Raw genomic sequence first — 16,178 nt, 5'->3', positions numbered from 1 at the left:
GTATATATATGCGGATGTGTATATGTATATATATATGTATATATGTAGATATGTGTATATGTAGATATATATATATAAGTATATATGTTTATGTATATATATGTTTACATAACCTCTTTAACACACTACTTCTCCGCTGCGAAGCGCGGGTATTTTGCTAGTGTATGTATATATGTATGTCTAGATATATGTAGATATGTATATATATATGTGTATATATATATGTAGATATGTATATATATATGTAGATATGTAATATATATATATTATATATATAATATATATATATACATATCTACATATATATATATATCAAAATACCCGCGCTTCGCAGTTGGCCATGTGAAAAGCAGTCCTGCCTCAAATCAATGCCAACCTTTTGTAGGGTCTGTCCCTGAGACTTATTGTCATTGCGAAGCAGAGCCTTAGTGGAAATTGTAGGCGTTTGAATTGAAATGGGAGATCAGAGGGTATAACGGGGATGCGAGGAATAAAAACTCTCTCCCCTGAGCCACCGCCAGTAAAAATAGTTGCCTCAATGAGGTTCTTTTGCAGACACGTGACCTGAAGTCTCGTGCCGTCACAATGTTTCAGTGGCTGTACGCAAATCCACAATCAGTTTCATATTGTTTTCATACCTTATCAATTGTTTAATGTGTTTTTTGAACAGGTTTGATTCATCGAAGTGATCACTCCTGCTGCGTTCAGTCACTTCACGTGAGCCGCTCTCTTGTGTGATGTTGCGATGTCCATGGGTTTATTTAATGTTAGCCAAGATCCGGCAGTTAAATGTTTCTCGCTACAGCAATTTTAACTCTGTTACAAAGTGATCCAAACTGTCGTTTATACCTCGTGTCTTCTCATTAAACTTGTATCTCGCGAATATGGCATTGCAAACGGCAGCGGGAGCGTTTGTATAAAGTTAATTTAAACTTACGGTTTACACCGTGCCCAGCAGTTAAATGTTTCTCGCTACAGCAATTTTAACTCTGTTACAAAGTGATCCAAACTGTCGTTTATACCTCGTGTCTTCTCATTAAACTTGTATCTCGCGAATATGGCATTGCAAACGGCAGCGGGTCAGTTCACGTGCTTACGTGGGAAGCGTGATGACGCGATATATTTTGATATATATCAAAATTCCCGCGCTTCGCAGCGGCGAAGTACTGCTTTAAAATTTTTATTAAGAAGAAAAGTAAACCTTTTTAAAATGAGGGAAAATAAATCAATAATTATTTGTTAAGGATCTCTTTGTATACCACATTGTCAGTTCGCCCCTCCGGTTGTAATATGACCACGCTGTGTGCTGAGCTTACTCTTGAGCATGAAATCTAATGTGGTTTGTGCCCTTCAGAATGAAAACAGTTTGCATTTACCTTTTTAATAAAAGGCGAGCTTTTAAGCCTGAGAAATCACCCCGTAAATGCACACGTTTAATTGCACATGTGTTAATATGTATGCTTACACAGTATTAAAAGACACTCAACAATTAACGCCATTTACCTTCGTTCCCGCGTTTGACTCGTGCTGTAAATCTCTTCCTTGTTTTCAGTTCACGTGATTAAGTAGGAGGTGTGATGACGCGATACGTGACTCCGCTTCCTCCATTAGAGTATATGGACAAAAAACAGGTTCCAGTTATGACCATTACGCGTAGAATTTTGAAATGAAACCTGCCTAACTTTTGTAAGTAAGCTGTAAGGAATGAGCCTGCCAAATTTCAGCCTTCTACCTACACGGGAAGTTGGAGAATTTGTGATGAGTGAGTGAGTGAGTGAGTGAGTGAGTGAGTCAGTCAGTCAGTCAGTCAGTCAGTCAGTCAGTCAGTCAGTCAGGGCTTTGCCTTTTATTAGTATAGATTTTACAGTCTCTCCCTTTCAAAGAGTTTTTAATATCTAGAAAACATTTGGGATTAAATTGCTTAGAGATCTTTATATAGACAACATCTTTGGATTCTATGAACAATTACATTCCAAATTTAACTTTCCAGTAACACATTTCTTTTACTATCTTCAAATTAGAAACTATGTTAAACAGAACCTGCCCGATTTTCCTCATCTCCCACCTTCCTCTATGCTGGAAAAAATATTGCTCTATTTTGAGGACTCAGACAGCATTTCTGCAATACATAAAATTATTTTACAGTCCCTCCCTTTCAAAGACCCAAGAGGACAATGGGAAAAGGATCTCTTACTCAACATATCAGAAAAGGAGTGGAAGGTAGCAATGCAGAGAATTCACTCGCGCTCCATTTGCACCAAGCATACAATTATTCAACTCAAAATTATATATCGAGCACATCTGTCTCACTTAAAATTATCCAAAATGTTTCCAGGGCAAGATCCAACCTGTGAAGGCTGCAATCAAGTTCTAGCCTCACTGGGTCACATGGTCTGGGCCTGCAAAAAACTAACATCTTTTTGGACCAAAATTTTTAAATGCCTTTCAGACAGCCTTTGGTGTACTTCCAGAGGGGCTTAAAGTGGAGAAGGCCAAACAAACTGTAATTGCCTTTACTACACTATTGGCACATAAACTTATCTTGCTCAACTGGAAGAATCCTAACTCTCCCTTTTTAAGTCAATGGGTAACTGATGTTATATATTATTTGAAATTGTAAAAAATAAAATTCTCACTTAGAGGATCTGTGCAGAAATTTTTCCAAACCTGGCAGGATCTAATCAATAACATTTTAGAATAAGCTTTTAAAGCACTGAGGAAGCAGATTCTCTCCCTTTCTTTTGTCTTCTCCATTTATCTATATTCACTTATTACTCTATCTATTTGCTTATTTTTACTAGGTTTAAATTTTATTCTGCTGGCCATGCTCTCTTTCTCAGGGGTGGGGGGTTGATTTGTTTTCAAACCTATTCTTGCAAAATTGATGTATTTGTATGGAATGTTGTGTGATTTCAATAAAATCAATAAAAAATTTTAAAAAAACCTACTACATAGATACTATTTTATATTTATATATTTTATATTTTACTATTAGAATATATCATCAATAGTCTAATCAATACTGTTTCACTATTGGCATCATTTTTTAAACTCAGTTTTCAAATGAATTTTTACAGGCATTGTAGGGTATAGGCATAGCAACTTTTAGAGGTAGACACGCAATAGTGATTACTGTGTTTTTCCTCCTTGTAGTTCCTGCTGCTTTAAGAATCCACTAACCCTATGTGCCTAATTAATTTGACTTTGAGAGAGGAAAACAACAATGCTATTAGCAGCAAGATGATGCTTTTCGGGGAATACAATACAACTCTTTTTGGAGTGGCTGAGAGCAGGAGTGGCCTGGAGTGGGATTGAAAAAAATGAGTGCCGTGCAAACCTCTACCACTCATATCAACTGACCTTACGCCAACAACACAGTCTTGGTCTCATCTGACCTTTTTCTACATCACAACTGGTCAACCTAATGTTTTTCTAGCATTTTTTGCATGTGCATTCATGATTGTTTCTGGGTAATGGCTTCTTAGTTTTCATTGCTTTTTGTTTGTCCCTGGATGCTTTGAAGAGGTTTCCACTTTGTGATAACTAAATCAGCAGTCAACATTGGGTTACACAGTCCACACTTGTTTTGTATCCATTCTTAATTTTTATAAAGTCTTTTTCTTCTGTTTCTCTCCTCTTTGGGGGGGGGGGGGTTTAAATTTTATTTATTACAAAAATAGGCATACAAAAAGTGTTATAATATAAGAAACACCAGTTTTCCAAATATTTACTTCTTTCAGTTCCTCCGTAAGTTATAATGAATTTTAATTCTTCTGGTGGCTCTTATACAGAAAGATAAACATTTCTAATTTGGCAACAAATTATTTTGTTCTCAGCATTAAAAACATATAGCTGGACACTGACCACATTGCTGATGTATCTTTGCTAAGTAGTGGTCTTCAAAGAAGCATTGATTTAAGGATGTAAAAGCAATGCTTTTATATGGTTCTAAGTTTTGACTATTTGATGATTTTTGATTGTTGCTGTGTCTCATGGGTATACTTGCATTCTGTATCCTGAACTTTATCTTGCATGCCATTATTTTTGCCTACTGCTCATTTGCTCTCTATTCGGGATTACTTCTTGCATGTCTAAATGCTTCAGCGTCTTCTTATTCTTTCTCACTCTTCCATCACTTAGTTGTCTTCTGCAAATTTCTTGACAATCAGCAAATGTCGCTGCTCTTCATTTTCTTTCTGACATTATGGTGGTTATCACTTGGTTTTGTGATCACTTTGCCGTAAACACACAACCACAAACATCCATTTGCTGAGGTTGCTGTTACCTAAACTTTTTGAATTTCCAGGACAAATCAGGTCATTACAATCAAGACCAAGGTTGTACACCATTATTTTGCGAGTAGTCATGTGGCAGACAGACAGACCTTAATATTTTATATATTTATTTTATAAGATTTCCGATTGAGTTATGAAGGGAGCATTAGGGTTCTTCCAATTGAGCAGAATTTATTGGATGTGCTAACAATGCAGTGTAGCCAGTAATGTTCAGTTTACTACCAGATTTTCTAAAGTTGCTTTAAATAACTCCAAACACTGCTGTATGACCATCTGCAATGTTTGTAAAATGCATACAATAGATAGCAAAAAGTTATTTTTAACATCATTAAAAAGCACAAATGCAAAAGTGACCACAAAATACCTTGACCCTCAAAACCCTTAAAACAAGATCTAAGGGAATTCATAAAAAAATCAAAAACTAAAAGCCTGATCATGATAAATTAGTTAACTTCTATTTCACAAAGATCCGAACTTGTAAAGAATTACATATTTACAAAGGCTGATTTAAAGGTTCAAACATATTAACATTATAAAGATCTCCAAAGACTAAGATGCCTAGTGTATTCTAAGACTTAAATACTGTGCAATTCTCTGTTTCTACAACTGTTCTTCAGATTAAAAAACAGCATATTTTTTCTGTTTACTCAAGTTTTTTTTTCTTAAACATTAACAACTTAAACATTGTCAAATTAAAAATCTAACACAGTCAAATTTTTATTCATTCATCAACATGGGAAAAACAAGAGAACACACAATTAAAAAAAAACTATGATGACCATCTTAACTTTGTAAGCAATGACTATAAAAAAATACTACTTACATGAAAATCCCCGATCTACATTTAGAGCAATAATTATGTTTGAATCAACGGGACATCATATTACCATCTTGCCAGAAAGAAGACTCAAGTTTATTTTGTCCTCACGTACAATGAACTGGGTGGTAAGAGAGATAAAATATCTCCTAAGATCATTGTTGAAGAAACATGGAAAAAAGTAGTATCTTTGGGTCACCAGGGACCTCATGCATAAATGGTGCATATGCACAAAAATGTTACGTATACCTGTTTCCATGCTCACTTCGAGATGTATAAAATTTTTAATTAAGTCTGACTGTCTCTGCCAAGAAACTAAAATTGGGTTGTGGTTGCATCATCCAGCAGGGCAATGATCCAAAAACATATGTGGTGATTGAAACCAGGCCATCAGCAAGCCCCCAAACATGAATGAACACACAGTCCCAAGATCAAATAATAGAAGGTTTATTAACCAAAATTAGCTGAAGTACAAATAACAGGTTCTCTCTTCCCACAATATTCTCCCTCTTTTCTCACCACTACACTGCCCTCCTTCAGTTGAGTGTTGCTCCAAGTCATTCCATTTGCAGCTCTCCAGATAAGGGAGTGTGGTCCCTTTCATTAAGGACCCAGGAGTGCTTCTGGTGCCAGGGCCACTGCCCAATGGAAGTAAATCTGTGTCATATGTAAGTTTTGGGGAGCGCCTCTCCCTGCAGCACTCCCTTACAGCACCCACGGACCTCAGCAGGGCTCTGCTGCTAGACTACAACTCCCGGAATTCCCTGCTGATTCCTGAATGAGTGCCAATATGGCTGCTGCCATCTAGCACCTGGGGGAATAAACATTCCCCAGGAACAGTCCTTCCCTGTCTTCTTCTGTCGTGGCCAGGGAAGGAATAAAGCCAATGTCTGGCCGGGATGCCTGTCCATTTAGTTGGGGCCTGTCACCTGGGTAAGGGATCTTCTGGACACCTGGGTGGGCTGCTCATTCATCTTGCGTGCCTCCGACAATGTCCAAATCAATGCAACTCCAAATTAACACAAAAATGGTTAAAGAAAAACTCAAAATTCAAGCTTCTTCCATGGCCATCTCAGTCCTTGGACCTAAACGCCAATGAAAACCTGTTGGGTTAGCTTAACATAGACTCCACAAGAGAGGACCAAGGACCTGTGATGATCTGCAGAGATTATATAAAAGGGAATGGTCTCAGATTCCCTGTTCTATATTCTCCAGCCTTGTAAGATATTATAGGATAAGACTCGGAGCTGTTTTATTGACAAATGGAGTAGAAAGTATTAAATGAAAAGGTGCCAATAATAATGGGATTTTTGTAGCTGCAGGCCAGTTAGGGCAACCATGCTAACCCCTGCCCACCTTTGAAAACACCTCTAATGCACATGTGAGCAACAGAATTCTGCTTTGGATCTGTGGAAGAAGGTTCCTGGTGCAATAAATTTTGTTTTCTGTTGAATCATATGAACAATGTGGGTGCATGTGCATAGTTTACCTTGGGAAGAGAAGGGATGAACTGTGGGAAGAAGACAAGCTGGTGGAGGAAGTGTGATGTTTTTCAAATGTTTCACGGAGAAACCCTGGGTTCAGACATTCATTTAGGTGTTAATTTGACATATATCATCCACCTAGGCATCAACCAGGAGAACCCCTTCATGGCAACGGTACTCCCCGATGGAAGTGGTATCTTCAGCAGGAAGATGCACCTTGCCACACTGCAGGGATTGTTGGAACATGATGAAGACTTCAAGCCTGAAAAATTCCCAGATCTTTATCCACCCAAAACATCTGTGGGATGTGTTACAATAACAAGTCTGATCTGTTTGGCTCCACTTCACAACTTACAAGAGTCAGAGGATATGCTGCTGATGCCTTAGTGCCAGATACCACAGGACATGTTCTGGGTCTGGTTGAGTCTATGTTTGGGTGGGTTATGTACTGTTTGTGTACGTAAAGTAAAACCATAAGGCGTTATTTTCAGAAATAGATGCATCCTATGGAATTTCTCAATGACTAGAAACTAGCCAATAATGTCATTTTATTTCAAAAAGTGATATGGATGTTACTATTAATTATAGGTCCATCAGCCTAACATGATGTAAAGCACCGCATAAAAAATACTGCCAATCCATTGGCTGCAACAGTCTTCACCCTTTAGGGTCTGATAAACTGACATGAGTTAGAACTTTCGGGGCATTGACCCCAGTATTACTGATTACATCTCCAGAGCGCACATTTCTTTTGACCTTGCATGCTCCCCTTAGTATTCGTTTAGAGAGCTACTGCTGAAAATTCTGGATGTTTCTTTAGTGAGGAGAGCAATTTTGTTTAAATGGTGGCTACTTACAACACTAACTACAGCTAAAGAAGAGACACAGTACATAACATAACACAAATTTAGCTAACTAGCAAACTTCAGCTAGTCAGTGTAATTGGCAAACTAAGTTTAAATACATTGTATAAATATATTGGACCTTTGTGATGAAATGCTCCGGAACAATCCACTCACTGTTAGACCTGACCTGCAGACTGGAGGACACCAAGCCAGTGAATACAGAGGGGCTTGCCGCTGACAACATCAGTCAAGGAGTTGTCCAGTGAGGTCGGGGACAAATCCTCAAGTGAGAACCCGGGGCAGCTGACAGACTTTTATCACACCATCGCTTGCACAAACAACCTCCCCAGACCGGACACCCACTAAACACCCTGACAAAACAGCAGTGGGCAGTGAACGAGTTGCTGAATCAGGCACAGAGGACGCAGAGACACTTTGCTAGCCTGCGGCAAGCGGAGAGCAACTTGGATTTTGCATTCAGACAAGCCCACGTTGCAAATGATTCTCACTATATTGAGAAAGAGGAACCGAACTTTAAACACAATATTTTCTAATTAAGGATGGTTTCCTGTATCAGGTGATTTCTGATTGCTTGGGTGATGGGCAGGTCGAGCAGTTAATGGTGCCAAGTGGGAACAGTGTAGACGATTTTAAAATTTGCTCACAGTCACATTTTGTGGGGGTCACCTCGACACAGAAAAGACAAGGGAATGCATTTCAAAATGATTTTACTGGGTGAATATGGGCTAGGATGTGGAGCAATTCTGTAAGGCCTGCCCCGACTGTTTTCACTCACAGACCCACTAGGACACCCCTTGTACCAATGCCTATTTTAGAAGTCCCCTTTGAGAAGGTGGCACTAGATATTGTTGGCCCATTTCCCAAGAGTAAAAATGGCTTTCAGTAAATGCTTATATTAGTCGATTACACCACAAGATACACTGAAGTGGCCATGCTGTCCGGACTATTGCAAAAGCACTCTCAGAAATGTTCATGCATATTGGTATCCCTCGCAAGATTTTGACTGCTTAGGGGGCACATCCTTTATCTCTTGCATCATGAAGCAACTATGCAAAAGTTCTGCAATTAAGCAGCTACACTCCATGGTTTATCATCTGCAGACAAATGGTCTGAATGAACGATTTAATAAAACCCTAAAACAGATAATTCGATAGGTGGTTCATGACAACCCGACTTCCTAGGATACAGTAGTGCCCTTCCTCCTGTTTGCTGTTCATGAGTCCCCCCAAGCTTCTATCGAGTTAAGTCCTTCCGAACTACTATTTGGCTGCCAACTGCACGGTGTATTAGACAGTTTTCGAGAAAAGTGAATGGGGACTTTTGACAATCAAGAAAACTCCACAAGTTTAATAAGGGGGATCACATACTGGTGTTGATCCTGTCGGATCCGCATAAATTTTGGGCTGAATGGCTAGGTCCAGCAGTGATTGAAGAGTGTATGTCTCCAAGTAATTATAAAGTCAGAATTCACAAGTCGATGTAAACCTGTACAAATTTTGCATTTTAATCTTTTAAAGCAGTGGCACGACTCCCACCAGGTAATGGTCACGTCTGCAGTGGTCCCTCAGACTGAAGTCCAGCACTCCATCAAATGCTCAAGATGGGTGTAATTTGTGAAAGCAAAAGCGAGTGGCAAAGCTTTATTGTGCTTGTCTCAAAACCCGACAGTTCAGTTCAGTTTTGTATTGATTTTAGGAGGTTGAATAATATTTCTAAGTTTGACACATACCCAATGCTGTATGTGGATGACTTGTTGGAAAAGCTCAGGCGGGCCTCGTATATTTCCACCCTAGATCTCATGAAGGGTTATTGACAAGTGCCCTTGGAGGAGTCCAGTTGCGAGAAGACTGTGTTCGCCACTCCAGATGGGCTGTTCGAATTTACGCATCTCCCTTTTTGTCTCATGGCAGCACCATTGAACTTTCAGCGGATGATGGGTAGATCCTGTGTCCCCATTCCGCACACGCTGGAGCATATATTTAGACGATGCAGTCATTTTCATCAATAACTGGAGATCTCCACCTGCAGGAGGTGCTTGACACTTTGAGGCTGGCAGAGTTGATGGCTAACCCTAAGAAATGCAGACTGGGTATGTCTTAAACTAATTATTTGGGATATTAACCCTAAGAAATGCAGACTGGGTATGTCTTAAACTAATTATTTGGGATATTTCATAGGGAAGGGTTTGCTCGAGCCTCAAATGGAGAAGATGGGGGAGGTGCTGGCACAACCACTTCCCGATCACAGAGGCAGGGTCATGCCTTCCTCAGGCACTCGGGATACTACATGTGGTTCATTCCCAATTTTGTGGGACTTTGTGCATCGGGCCGTCCCCCTCACTGACTTGACAAAGGGCAGGAAGAACTGTAATGTTGTCTGAACCAATGCCTGTGACAGTGCCTTCTCAGACCTAAAAGCCACTTTATCCTCATTCCTGGTTCTGTGAAATCTGGACTTTTTGAAGGAATTTATTCTGCAGACAGATGCAAGTGTTGGTTTAGGAGCAGTGCTTTCACAATGTTTTGAGGGGGAAGAACACTCAATCATGTTTCTCAGTAGGAAATTGCTTCCCAGTAGCCTTCCAGTACTACTTGTGGGAATGTCAGTTTATTCTAGTAACTAACCACGACCTGCCCCAGTGGCTCTACAGACAAATGGATATGAATGCCCAGCTCACTCTGTGGTTTATTAGTTTACATGTATTTTCTTTTGTTGTTCGCCAACATCCCGGGGCTGCACACATCAATGCTGACATTCCCTCACGCCTGGCCGATGTGGACAAAGCTAATCGGGTGGGGGGGGTATTGGGTGGGGCGTGATGTGAGACTTCTGAACTCTGTTGAGACGCTCCCCAACAGGATGATGCGCAAAGGCACAACTGCCACATCTGTTGAAGGTTGCTTGTCCATCACAAAGACAACTGCACATTCGCAGCACCACAGAAACAACTACAAGCTGACTACTGACATGCACAAAGGTCGCCCAATGGGTGATGCAGGAAATATTATAACTTGGCCCTGACCCTGCCTGTTTGCTGTGTCTGTGTATAGTAGAATGGTAGATCCCACTACAATAAATAACCTTGCTGTTCCTGTTAAATAAAGCTGGTTTTGCTAAAGAACTGACACTCAGCCTTGTCTTTGGGGTGCAAGACACTGACTCACACATCACACCATCAATCCTGAGGATTTTGTGGATTGTCAAGGGTGTGGCCGTGGCCCCTGCCCGGCCGGGATGCCTCTGCCTTAGTAGGACTGGAGCAAGTGTGGACAGCACATCACTTCCCCTGGAATGCTAGATGGTAGCCCCCCTGGATGGCAGCGATACCTCGGACTCCTGCAAGGCTTCGTGGGAATTGGAGTTTGTTACAGCCTTGTTGGGATCTGGGGGGTGCCACCAGGATGTGCTGCAACTGTCCCTGAGCCTGTGTGGGTGGTTCTCCCGCCACACCTGGAAGTGCTTCCGGAAGTCAGTCAATGAACACCTGGAGCACTTCCAGGTAACCTATATAAGGGACCAACAGACACTACTCCAGGAGCCAGAGTCGGGAGTAGGGAGACAAAGCTTGCCGGAGATGAGTGGAGGAGATAGAGAGAAGAAAAAGTATTGCATTTACTTATTGTTTGTTGGGACTGTGTTGTGCCTGTGGGAAACGGGGAAGGCAGTACCCACAGGTGAAGAAAAATAAAAAAAAAACTTGTGTTTTTATTAGTGTGCCTCCCATGTCTGTCTGTGCCAGGTCAAGCACTGGTATAGCGCCTTTTGTTACAGGATCTATTTACAAAAAGGCACAGTAATAAAAGAATAAAGCTATATTGAGCCTTTTTATCAGCGTGGAGTGTGTTCCAACAGCTTAGTCATGGAAGCACAAGATTAGCATCATTTTGGCTAACAAGTAAGCCTGTGATTTCTGGAGTCTATGTCTCTGCTGTTCCATCCTTCCAGGGGTCATGCCAGATCATAAACCACACAGGACCAGAGACCAATCAGCTTACTAAGACAAAGAACCACCTGGTGGTCTACGCATACTGGACGTTTAGACTCCTAATAAGACAAACTGCTATATATCCTGGTTGTATTTATATTAAGTCGTCACACCCATTTGCTTCTTTTTGTACATATTTAGGAACCACAACTTAACAATGCATGAATAAAAGGTAAACCATCAGCTCCTACTTGTTTTTGTACTCTACCTTGTTGCCTAGGGCAGGGGTGGGCAAATTCAGTCCTGGAGGGCCGCAGTGGCTGCAGGTTTTTGCTTCAACCCAATTGCTTAATAAGAAACCCTTATTGCTCAAGTAACACTTCAGCTTCACTTTAGTTGTCTCACTCGTTAAGATTTTGAACCCTTATTGCTTATTTTAGTCTTAAACAGCTGTATTCTTGGTTTTTAATTGCTCCTAATTAGCAATACCACGCAAATGACAAAAGAGGCCAGCATTTCTCCACTTAGCTTGTTACCATTTACACCTGTGTGTATTTACCATGCACTATTTGGTTTAATTAAATACTTGGAAGGAAAGTGAAGAGAAAAAAGTGAAGCACTGAGAATTACTCATCGGATTTAGACTTCAAATCATTTGGATGATATCCTTCGAAAGGAAAATAAATCTAGGATATGAGAATGACCTGACATGGCAGAGTTAAAGCACTAACAAGCCATGCAATTAAATAATTGACAAGGATTGGTTTTTAATTAAGCAACTGGGTTGGAACAAAAACCTGCAACCACTGCGGCCCTCCAGGACTGAATCTGCCCACCCCTGGCCTAGGGTCCTATATATAAAAGAAAGGGGGATGTACTTAGCTATAGTAGCAGCCATCCTTGACAGTGACCAGGCTGGTAGAAGTAAACAAAATGGCTATAGCTGGGATTTGGGGCACTTTGTCCTGGTCTACATATTAAAGATTCTGAAAATGAGATTGTGTTATTCTAGGATCCAACCATGATAAAATATCATGCAAAGCTGAAATCTGAAGTGGATGGGTCAACCTATGTTCAAAGCAAGTACACTAAACATTACACCACCATTTATCCCGTTAATTGCTGTATCTTTGTCAGCAGATTAAAGTGCTATATTACATCACAATCATTCCATGCCTACTTAGGTGGGTGTTTTTGTGTGATGCCTGAACAAACATATGCTATGAGATGTCAACTCAGTTTTATCCAAGATTAAAAATGCTTGGAAGTGTTTCCATCACAAAAAATATACATGGAATAAGTTACATTGAGGACCTGTAAATCCTAACTTTTTTGGTAGAGTTAGGAAAGTTCTCACGTTATCTCCAAGGTAACTTAACAATAAAACAATTAAATAGGTAACCCAAATCCTTTGTCAGGAATGCAGCTGCCTTAAAGGACAGCAACTCTAGATGTCATTTCATCACCATGACTGGTAAACAAGCAAGTAATCAGTCACACAGAAAGAAAGAGACATGTGTCATCAGTTTTCTCTATGAACCTATCTCTCACGATTTGAAAATGATGAAAAAGCTGAAGACATGAAATTTTATTCTACATACAATGGTAATTGGTACAAGCCAACTCAAAATTGGTTCTTAGCAATGTAGGCATTCAGTCACTTACAGTTTCTCCTAGAAACTTAGCAGATTGTACAGATATATATTTTGTATCATTAGAACAGTACAGAGTTAACTTAAAACAGGGTCACTTAAAATATTTTGTAAGACTATGGAAATGCATTCCTTATATCATCAGAAGGGCAAAGATTTCTAATATTTAGAGTTTGTTTAGATATTCATACTTTTGCAATGTTCAGATACATGAGCATTTGCCATAGGCATAATAAATACAGAAGAGGACTCACAATATTCAAAAGATACAACTAGTCAAATAGAAGATGTTTTATACTCATTACTTACAAATAAATAAATCACTGAGAATGATAGTAAATTCTAAGGAATCAGAAATGTGGAATGTCCATCCATCCATTATCCAACCCGCTATATCCTAACTACAGGATCACGGGGGTCTGTTGGAGCCAATCCCACCCAACATAGGGCACAAGGCAGGAAACAAACTCTGGGCAGGGCACCAGCCCACCGCAGGGAACACACACACACACACTAGGGACAATTTAGGATCACCAGTGCACCTAACCTGTATGTCTTTGGACTGTGAGAGGAAGCCGGAGCACCCAGAGGAAACCCACGCTGACATGGGAAGAACATGCAAACTCCACGCAGGGAGGACCCGGGAAGCGAATGCAGGTCTCCTAACTGCAAGGCAGCAGCACTACCGCTGCACCACCTTGTCATCCAATTTGGAATGTGTTTTACAATTTTATACACCCCTTATTTTTAACAATATAACAAAATAAGGCTGAAAAAATAAAACTCGTGTAAGTTTTGATTGAGAAGACTAAATTAAAGCTGAAGCTAGCCATAGTTTTTAAAAATGAAAACGGTCTTAAACATAGGATGATCTGTATTCTAGGTGACATAGATTGACTTTGAAACAATGGAATGAAGGTGAAGAACTTCACTTTCTTAAATTCTTTAGAATTTGATAGGGAGATGATCTATTAGTTTTTGACTCCAGAGAAATAATTCAATCTACAAAACTCGGTTTGCTTTCTCTTAGTTTCTAGCAAGGCTGCTCTACTACAGCTAAAATGAAGTGGAGTTTAACAACAATACACCTGCAAGGAAAGATTTTCCATCCTCGATAAACCAATATGATATTTGTTGTTTTACACATTAGGGTTAGAAACATGTTTGAGCCTTTAAAAATATCTTAAAGCTCAAAAGTAACAATAATGCATATATCAGTGTGTGCTTGAAATTAACCTCATGGTCTCACAATCCTCATATTAAAACAAAAAAAGAATATTTACAGTATCTTTATGTTAAGCATTATGAATCAGAAACGTTATGAATTAATGAAATTTGTAATAATGACATTCTTAATTTCACATAAATATCGTCCTATACTGTTAACATTACTACAATCAATGGTTGCATAAATATGATTTATGGTGGATGTTGTTGATCAATATTTATTTGAACTCATCTCTAAGTTAAAGAGTGCCAGGTTAAAAATAAAACTTGTATTTTTTAACAGTACATATCCTTAATCTAAACATATATATGAAATTTAAAATATATATATGATTTTCTCACCTCCCTTTGATTGACACTGGCCGGTAAAATGCTTTCAAAGAAATGGGACATTCATACAATGACTGTTCTTTAGCATTGAAAAAGTTCACCACAAGAGGAAACTCCATACGTGTGACAACAATGTCATATGTCTGAAAAAATACAGTAATACTTTATAAAGGTACAAATAAGTGGGTCATTACATATAAATATATGAACATGTTTACTATTTACCTGGGAATTTGTTTCATCTGGCGAATAAACCTTTATTTCAATAACTGTATCTCCAACTGTCAGTGCCACTGAAGCACTGGAAACAGAGTCGTTAACATATACTTTCATATTTTTATCTGGAGCTGAAGGCTGTACAGTTAAAGTATTAATGAAGCATGGAACTATACCTAAATGTAAAAATAAAAAAGACATTTTACTTTACATAGCTGAGTGAAAACAATAGTTAACAACATTATAATTCTTTAATAAATGCAGTCAATGCACGATTTAAAAATTGCTTTGCATTCGACCTACATGAATACTCGTGTATGTTTGATTCAAATAAAGGAATAAGCTGAAAATCCCCAGCTAAGTTGAGCCCGTCTAAAACTGCGTTTTTAGCAGACAACTTCGTAACTTCAATTGAATACATTTTTGTGGTTCCATCTTCAGCTGTGACCTCTATGTTTATAATATTTGAGCCATCCTTGAGAGTTACACTCTTTGATCCGTCTTTGCCACACTGTTAAAAAAATACATAGTATATATCAGTTCATAAGCTGTTAACGTAACTTTAAAAAACATACACCAAACACACATATGGTAAATATCTTTACAATATACAAACCCCAATTCAGTTTACATTTTCCTAAAAAAAATTTCAAGGTAAGCTTGCAACAGACTAAGAACTACTTAACGTAAATAAAAACATATGTAAACATATGTATTTCATTTAAGCTCAATTATTTGTTTTACAAATCCCATTTTATTACAACGAACTAAAATATTTATTAGGAATACATTACCGGAAATAAACATGCAACACAAATATATTTGACTTACAATTCTAAAGGAAGCTCCGCTGTCACTTGCAACGGCTTTTACTTTCACTTCACTAACATCACTTTGCACTGTAGCTTTATATTCACAGATAGACGGATGGAAAGAAGGCGCTATCACTCCAGGAGAAACGCTCAACGTTTCCAAGTCACAGTTGTTCATATTTAGATATGTCGATAAACAGTCGTTGTTGAAAAGTCTGCCGAAGAATCTATTTCAAATACAATAGGCTGTAAAAGTAAGTAAGCTGTAAACAAACGAAAATCGAGTAGTAGCGTTAGATATGCTTGTATGAAAGAAATCACTAATTTCGATGTTATGTTTCTGATAAAACAGACCAGTTGTCCTAGTCTTGGTTTCACCTAGACAACAAAAACATTTCGTTTCTAAGTTGGGCGTGCTTAATTGTTTATACTCGCGGTCGTCCTGAAGAGTAAAATCTGTGACCACACCCACTTTCTTGTGAGTGTTCAGTCGCCAGAATAAAAGTCCACTGCTATATTACAGCAGCCACACTCTTTTTGAAAACGTATCACAT

At 39.0% G+C, this 16,178-nt stretch overlaps 1 protein-coding gene across 1 annotated transcript in view; it reads right to left on the bottom strand.

Annotated features, from left to right (window-relative positions):
• LOC127525920 (uncharacterized) overlaps positions 1-15,948 on the bottom strand; it is a 365,431-nt gene extending 349,483 nt beyond the window's left edge. Inside the window, exons 1-4 of the mRNA XM_051919237.1 lie at positions 15,644-15,948; positions 15,116-15,323; positions 14,822-14,988; positions 14,609-14,739 (exon numbers count right to left, since the gene is read on the bottom strand). Of these exons, the coding sequence (XP_051775197.1) occupies positions 14,609-14,739; positions 14,822-14,988; positions 15,116-15,323; positions 15,644-15,802 (665 nt within the window). The 5' untranslated portion in view covers positions 15,803-15,948. The remainder of the gene's footprint in view (positions 1-14,608; positions 14,740-14,821; positions 14,989-15,115; positions 15,324-15,643) is intronic.
• Between the last annotated feature and the right edge of the window lie 230 nt (positions 15,949-16,178).

This window comes from Erpetoichthys calabaricus, chromosome 15 (genome assembly GCF_900747795.2).
Source record: "Erpetoichthys calabaricus chromosome 15, fErpCal1.3, whole genome shotgun sequence".
In the NCBI taxonomy this organism is placed as follows: domain Eukaryota; kingdom Metazoa; phylum Chordata; class Cladistia; order Polypteriformes; family Polypteridae; genus Erpetoichthys; species Erpetoichthys calabaricus.
Note: the sequence above shows the minus strand (reverse complement) of the source record. Positions and strands in the feature narration are given on the sequence as shown.